Source organism: Sinocyclocheilus rhinocerous, unplaced genomic scaffold (assembly GCF_001515625.1).
Source record: "Sinocyclocheilus rhinocerous isolate Xijiao unplaced genomic scaffold, SAMN03320098_v1.1 scaffold998, whole genome shotgun sequence".
In the NCBI taxonomy this organism is placed as follows: domain Eukaryota; kingdom Metazoa; phylum Chordata; class Actinopteri; order Cypriniformes; family Cyprinidae; genus Sinocyclocheilus; species Sinocyclocheilus rhinocerous.
This window is the reverse complement of record NW_015662265.1, coordinates 252,360-260,961: the sequence shown is the minus strand read 5'-3', so window position 1 is coordinate 260,961 and position 8,602 is coordinate 252,360. Positions and strand designations below refer to the sequence as shown.

Here is an 8,602-nt window from a genome sequence, read left to right as displayed (position 1 = left end):
TTTTTTTACCCAGTCATTTAAAAATAACACATTTTAGAGCTGTAACGACAATACCGTGATACTGTGAAACCGTGATATTTTTGCTTAAGGTTATCATACCGTCAACATCTCATACCGGCCCATGCCTAAGTAGGATTCTAAAAAAAATATGTGCTAATATTTAATTAAATTAAGTAGCCTATATAAAATTGCAAAATAAATCTATCTCTCAGTACTTTTTTACTTAAGTACATAAAAACTCGAGTACTTTTGTACTTTCACTCGAGCAAAATTGAAAAAGGAGTACTTTTACTTTTACTGGAGTAAAATTTTATCATATGTATCTGTACTTTTACCCAAGTACTTGATTTGTGTACTTCGTCCACCACTGACCACTGATCACATATAACAAAAATAAGCATTGTTAGGAATAGGGGTGGGTGATATGCCCAAAATCTTATATCACGATATAAGGAGTTTTATTTTTCACTTATAAAGAGGACGTATTAAATCTACAATATGACCCGCAGTTTAGCAGCATGATTTTATGGCAATCACATTGACATTGTGAACTGTTGAAAGATATTAAAAAAATGTTGTACCAGAGATTTCAGGCTTAGTGATGTAGAGTCGAGTTTGACTCACCCTCCTCATTGAGATTGAGGTTCTGAAGACTCTTATTGAGGGTTCGAGCAGTGGTGGCAGCTCTTAGGTTTGTATAGGAGTTCACTGATCGTAAACGAGGGATGGCAGGACTGTCCCTACCCAGGGTAACATTTCCTGTCTCTACACATACACACACACAAAAATCAAGGCAGCTGAAACATCAGATATACAACAGACCATGACTATGGTTTGATATGTGGAATAGATAGATAGATAGATAGTTAGATAGATAGATAGATAGATAGATAGTACATTGCGCAGTATACAGTACATTACTGTAAGCAGCATTTATTGCTGTTGTTTAAACTATAAATCACTAAGAAATAAAACAGTTATAAATAATTACCTGTGGAATTTGCAGGAGAGGGTACAGCATAGTTTTTCTCTTCCTCCATGAACTGCAGAGCCACAGTACAGAAATTACTCTCATACTGTTCGACTAGGTGACTAAGAGCAATGACCAGCTCCTAAACATGACAAAAAACAGGTAAATAAAAGTTATTGAATGTAAACAAAGTCATAGCAGGTCATCATGAGCCAATGCAGGTCATCTAAAGTCAGTATAGATCAACATGGGTCAGTTAGGTAAACAATAGTCACAACAGATAAACATGAGTCAATGAAGGCAATCAAGAGCCAGTACAGGTAGACTGTTTTAATTACTTTTAATTTTGCTCTCACTAGCTCTTCTTAAACAGGTCCTGCGGTCTAGCAAATGAAGTAAAAATATTCCATGTAGTAGTCGCTCAGTTAATATAATGCCATATATTCATTCTGTAATAATTAGAATTAATATAAAAAGTATTTAATGTCAACTACAACAATACAAGAGTGATGACAGGTCATATAAATCAACACCAGTAAACATCAGTCAGTAGGCTACAGGTGAAAAGAGTCAATACAGGAAGACACATCTAACAACTGGTTAAACAAAACTGGAAAAAACAACAACAACAGTATAAGAACATGTGGGTTATAACAGAAACACATTCAAATCAGTTGAGATTGAATAAGCCAAATCAGCTGTTTTGAATTACTCTGTATTATAATCACTATTGAGCTGCAAACAGAAAAAGCCCATGACATTTTTATTTTTGCCAGGAACTTCAGTCAAGCAATTTGCCCCACCCTAAATTTCATAAACATGTTAAACTACATTACCAGAGGAGAGAACATGTTGGACCTTTACACAAACATCAGCAATGCAGGGTAATGCAGCTACCCCAGTTTGGATTTTGTAGACCACATCATTGCTATGGTAATTGCTGTATACAGGAAATGTACACTTCTCAAACGGAACAAACCTGTTGCAAAGCTGATTACTGGAGGCCAGAAGAAACAAGCTCAGCTTTAAAGGAGTCATGAAATGGAGAATCAAAATGTTCTTGATATTTATATACATATGAATCCACTGTAAGTCGCTTTGGATAAAAGCGTCTGCTAAATGCATAAATTATTATTATTATTATTATTATTATATGAGATTACTCTACTTACTCTCAAAGCTGACTAACATGCAATATTATTTTCTACCCCTCTGAAATACCCAGATTTGAAATCTGGAGAATTATGACGTCACAGTTCTGCTGTCGTATGTAATCAAAGAGGTGTGTTCCGAACAACTCGTTTGTCCATCAGCGATACAGCTGTTGAAGTAAGTCCGTCAAACTCTGATGTTGTTCTGTTAGCGGATGTAAAGAAATTGCAAAACTGTGCAGAGCCTTTCTAAAGATCTGAGCTTTATAAATGCATGGCTAAAGTTTTTTTTAATACTTAATCATTTTTAATAACATGCCTGAGAAACTGAAAGATTAAGTTTTTATTTGTTCTTCACATTTCACATCGGACTGTTTTGTGAATTATTCTAAACATGCTGTTCATTTTCCACAACATCTTTTATTGAATCAAATCTCACATCAAATCAAGTTTTTGAGTTAGCCTGAACTTGTGTGCAGCATAGCAAATCTGGTGCAGAATTGTATAATGACAGCATTTTGTTCATTTAGATTATTTTCCTGACCGATAACCGAAGCTCATTAGTCAATCATTAACCAGTAAGATTAGAATGTCTTTTTTTGTCACATCATACACCTGCAGCGCTTCTGTGAATGGAGAAAAACAGAAATGAAGTATATAAAAGTAATAAAATAAATAAGACTGTGTGACAAGTATAGGCTTGTTTCTGTGAAATTTCATTCAAAACGCATTCTATTTTTCTTTAAATCTTTATTTGATAAAATCCAACTAATCGTGCAGGCATCTCTCTCACACACACAATATATCAGTTTTAGCATTGCTAACTTGACATTTCAGCCATTTACCTTCAAACTAAAATGCAGTCAACCAAACAGAAAAGTTACACTGCTCAATTTAAAAGGTCCACTGTAAAATCAGCATTTTATGTGGATATTGGAACACGAGTTAAGTTCAAAGCCTTGTTTACATAATGAATAATTGTCTAGCAACCAAATGTTGCATGGCAAAAAAATGAAAACATTTGGAGCAAAACGTTTCAGTTTTGCTTTAAATAAATTAATTTTAGCTTGACGTTTGATGTTTTTTTTAATAAAAAATGACACTATAGCCTAATTTGTGTTTGATTTTATAATTTAATATATAACTTTATAGCTACTTATTTTTCATTCTTGTTTTGTTCTGAATACAGTTAAATGTAAAGGATTTGTTGTGGAGTGAGGGGAACTAAATAGGCTATATAGCATTTATAATGTTTGCAAATGTTTCGTTAAATTTACCATTATTTAATATACATTTACATTACATTATTTAATAATACATTATTATTGTTTTCAGCCACCACATTTACCAATTTCAAGATTGGCAGCATATGAATGTTTCATGAACCACACATGAACCCTGTCATAAGTTGATTTGTGCACTCAGTTGTTTCTACGATAGATAGATTAATGAGGCCCGGTGTGTTTGTAACAAATGTCAAAACATTTAACCTATTAAGACACCAAGTGTATCGTCATGGTGCACGGTACGGCTGTGAACTGCGTCCAGGTGGTCCGTCTCATTTTGTTATGCCGTGGGATGCAAGAACATTTTTTGGATGAAATTCCAACAATAAAATTGAAACAGAATTGTTTGAGTATTGCTAATAAAATCAGTACATGAATAATTCATTTATTTATTTATTTTTTAAGAAAAAAATACTTTAGTTATAAAAAAAATATTTTTATTATGTGAGTTGTATATATTTTATTATAGTTTATGTTACTGTTGCTATTATCAACCATTCACAACAATGGGTAGCTAGTGTTATCTTTTAGTGCTGTAGTTGTCTTTTAAGAAATTTGTTAACAGTAATTTGTATACAGATATTTGGTTACATTTACGTTGCAGATGGTTGTGTTGTTTCAATTTATTCTACATCAGGATCTGACAGTGCAATGATGTTAGCAGTTAGCCAATCACAGCAGTGGATGTTTACTTCCATTTCTGCAATGGAAAAGGCAGCAGCCCTTGAAATTGAGTGTGTTTCACAAAGAGTAAAAACAAGGATGGAAAATGATCCTTTTTACAAATATTGGACTTTTTTAGTGCAAACAAATCTTTGCAAACTTTATAAACTAAGCTCAACAAACATATTATAAAAACCTGAAACTAGTTTTCATGATAGGGCTGGGCGATATAGCTAAAAAATTTATCAACGATATAATTAACATTCAAATGCAAATGTTTATTTTAAATTCGACTAATATTCATTCTTTATTTACAATCTCCTCATCACAGGCAGGCACAGCACTCATTTCAGCATGTGTTCGTGTTTGTGTGTGCTGTCTGCGTCACTCATAGTACGTGCCTATATCGTGCGCTATATCGAACAATTTTTCTATCGATATCGAAGAAGGTGTACCGTCGATAAACATTGATACCGTTTTATTGCCCAGGCCTATTTCATGGCCCATTTTTTAAAGGATTGTTTTTAATATATTGACTGGGGCACATGTAAAAAATACCTGGAGGAGTTTTGTCAGTGTCAGGACATATCAACAAGTGCACTGATTATGCAATTGTCTCTTTAGAGGGTTGCACAAATAAGGTAGCCCTTAGGTATCATAAAGGTAAAATAAAGCTATATACGGATCTACACACACACTTCAACACCTGAGGCACAAAGAGCATGTGGCAGGGCATATAGGCCATTACTGACTACAAGACTGCATCTAAGCCTGTCAACAGCGATTTTACCCATCTGATGTGTTGAATGACTTCTATGCACTGTTGCATAGAATGCACTTAACAACACTCCTGGAAAGAAGTCTGCTGTCCACGGCAGAAGAACTTTATTAGAGGTTGATTAATGTAAAGCCACTCAACCTGGAAAGATTCCTAGTCAGATGCTCAGGGACAGTGCAGTCCAATTCACAAATGTCCCTAGAGTAATCTTCAACATTCCTCTGAGCCAGGCAACTGTCTCAGTATTCTTTAAGGTAATGACCATCACATGTGCGTAAGAAGAAAATAACGTCCTGCCCTAATGACCATTGTCCTATGGCACTTACACACATACTTATGAAGTTCTTTGAGAGGATTTTCAAAGACCACATTAAGTTTCCCTCCATATTCAACACCATATAGTTTATAAAACATGCCCTTGGTCTGTTTTTCTTACCTGGAAAACAAGGACACCTATTTAAAAATGATGCTCATTGATTTCAGCTCAACACTGAACACAATCATCCCTCAAAAGCTGACTGAAAAGCTGGACAATCTGGCCCTTTCAGTGTAAACAGGACTATGTAACAGTATATAAGGAATATATAACAGAGAAACCACAGTGGATTTCGATTGCCTGCAAAACCTCCAGCACAATCATGTTGAGCGTGCACCTGCACCCACCAGACCAATATCTTCTTTTATGTTCAACAGAACAAAGTCAGTCATAAAGGTTTGGTTTTTGATTGTTGGGTGAGCTTTTCCTTTAAGACATAAGTTTATGTAAAAACTTGCCAGGATGGGCATTTTGACTAAATTTTGTAGATGCAATACATAGTGAAAGAGAATTCAATGTGCTACTCACAAAGGATTGTACCTGGAGAATTAACATCACCTTCATAATATCTCCCCCATCCTCACCACCTTCTACAGGGGCACCAACAGCTGAAGTACTGCCTGGCATGGGAACTCAAAAGCTAACCACCAATTTCAAATCCCTTTAACAGACAGTAAAGACAGACGAAAAATTACTGGAACCTCTGTCCCAACAATCCATGTTATTGTGCACTGTCTGTCCAACATCACTGTTATATATATATATATATATGAGTGTTTTATACTGTGTACTTTACGATGTCCTGTGTGTACAGAGGTTATAGTCTTAAATTTGAAATATATTTATATCAAATATGAGCCAGGATCTGTAAGAGAAACACAATGTTGTTCACTCATTTACTGTAAACATATGGTTGGCAATACATGAAAATGGCAATAATTGCTGACATGACTTGACAAAAGTCTGGACAAAAGAATGGGAGCAGAATGTTGCTGTCAACCACTATGTGAGAAAAACATGATTCATAAACAATCCCCAGTTCTAAGAGGCACAGTTCTTACTAGGGCTGTGAATCTTTGGGTAGACAGCGAATCGATTCGATTCACGATTCATACCGTAGGTTTTCAATTCCATTCAAGAACGATTTTTGCAAATTCAGAACGATTCAATTCGATTCACAATTAAATTCGATTCGATTCGATTAATGATTCGATTCTGCATTCTTTAAGTGCATTCACAGGATTATTTAAATGCTTCCCCTAAATTCTTTAAATGCTTAGTCAGGAGGCAAATTACACAACAGCCTTTATGGTTAGAGAACCATAGGTTACAGAAAACAACACACTTTTGTCCATTGTTAGATGCTAGTTTAATGATGATATGGCATGACATGGCATGTAGGATGAAAAGAAAGGACAATTTTTTTTTTTTTTTTGAAGATTATTCTATAAGTTCTAACCTTGTAAAACAATAATATGTTCAAAACATCCTATAATATTCATATTTACTTTTCAAGTTTGTCTGTAAACCCTATGGTAAATTAAGTTAAGGTAAGCTCACACTATACAACTTTTGGCTGGATTTTGCTGTCGCAGACAGATTTTCAAGGTCTGTGACAAAATCTGCAGATTGCGGCCAAATCGATGCTTGCTGTGTTTGCTGATGCTCGTTAGGTATGAGCAGGTCAGCAACATGATCCGAGCCTGTCCCGAGCAGTCATAGATGCTGCAACATTTTCAAACTTATTTCAAATTATTGCCATGTGATCTTGTAGTGTGTGCGATACAAAGACAAGGTGGAACTAATCTAGCCAATCACAGTGCGGATGATATAAATGGAAGAATCTTGTAATAAATTTCTTGGTAAATTTATGTGAGAAAGCATTTTCTTTTTCACTGTTGGTCAGGACTGCCTCTCGACCAAATGTTTGTCATTTGTATACCTCCTCAATGTTGTGTTATGCTATGACAAGACGATGAGTGATGACAAGAAACCTTGTTGTGGAGTGTGAGCACCACAGCAATTCAGGTAGTCTTACAGTCCTGAAGTGAGAGCTTGCCCTTAGTTTTAATCTTTAGGAATGTATGTGTTGATCCATTGCTAGTCAGTCAGTCAGACAGACAGATAATATGTGCTGATTCTTTGCCACACTAATCATCTTGACCTCCATCTGCTTTTATTTCTGTTTCATCTCTATACCTGTCCTGTGTTGTAGTTGTTGACAATGACAGCAAGGATGAAGACTGCCATGGTTCGATGCTCAGCCTGGATAAAGAATCAGGAGTCAACAACTATATCCATGACTTCATTTAATTAACAGTGTTAATAATACAGTCTTAATCTTATTTTCACTGTCCATCCATGATTTGATTGGTCAAAAGTACACAAAATTCCAACTGAAAAACAAAGAATAGTCTGAACTCTGCAAATATGGCACAGCAGATTAAGTAAACAAAACAGATTTTGTTTTGAACAAAGTGGAAAATGATTCAGTGCCATCTGTAAGATACTCACGGGCATGTACGGGTCAGCCAGTACTGACAGGAAGTACTTGTGTCCATTGTCTTTTACAAGATCAGCTTGGCATGACTACAGAAAAGAGAAAGAGAAAAAGCAGGAGGGAGAGTAGGCGAGTGTAAAAGAAGGAATTGAAGGAGTGACAACAATGTTACAAAACACCATCCTAACTGCTGACAACAGTTTCTCCCAATTCCTTGTCTGATATAAACTTCTTACCTCTGAGTTTCCTCTGAGTTGTAAAACACTTACATACTCCCCTAATGAAAATTGAACTACAGCACGTGAGACATCGCTGATGCCAATAACACAATAACAGAGCCTGGAATGACCAGAGAGAGATGGAGAAAATCTATTTGTCCCATCTCAAACAGAATGTGTGTTGGAGGATAGTGTGGGCAAGACGGAAAGGGCAAGTTGTACTATTGCATGCTTGTGCTCTCCATTTCATCTGGTGATTTTTTAAGTGCCATGTGCTATTGTGAACACACCAATGACACACACTGACCACTCTATATGAGCTAAACAGTTCTGTATATATCTGAAAAGTGTGGGGTAAGTAAGATTTTTTTTTCTTCAAGAAATTAAGTCTTTTAGTGAGCAAGGACACATTAAATTGATTAAAAGTGACAGTAAAAATTTTACATTGCTACAAAAAAAAAATCTATTTCAAAATTAAATGCTGTTCTTTTGAACTTAATATTCATCGCAGAATCCTGAAAAAATTTATCATGTTTTGAGACAAAATTTTAAGCAGCACAACCATTTTCAACTGTGATACTAGGAAACACCACTTGAACACCAAATTGGTACATTGATTTCTGAAGCATCATGTGATAATGAAGACTAGAGGAATATCTATCAATTAAAGCATGCCAATTAAAGGGATAATGGTCCCACTTTATATTAAGTGGCCCTAAT

General features: G+C 35.4%; 1 protein-coding gene across 1 annotated transcript in view; it reads right to left on the bottom strand.

Annotated features, from left to right (window-relative positions):
- LOC107728013 (regulatory-associated protein of mTOR-like) overlaps positions 1–8,602 on the bottom strand; it is a 319,255-nt gene that overhangs the window by 58,730 nt on the left and 251,923 nt on the right. The window contains exons 15-16 of the mRNA XM_016538066.1: positions 992–1,112; positions 625–765 (exon numbers count right to left, since the gene is read on the bottom strand). Coding sequence (XP_016393552.1) covers positions 625–765; positions 992–1,112 — 262 coding nt within the window. The remainder of the gene's footprint in view (positions 1–624; positions 766–991; positions 1,113–8,602) is intronic.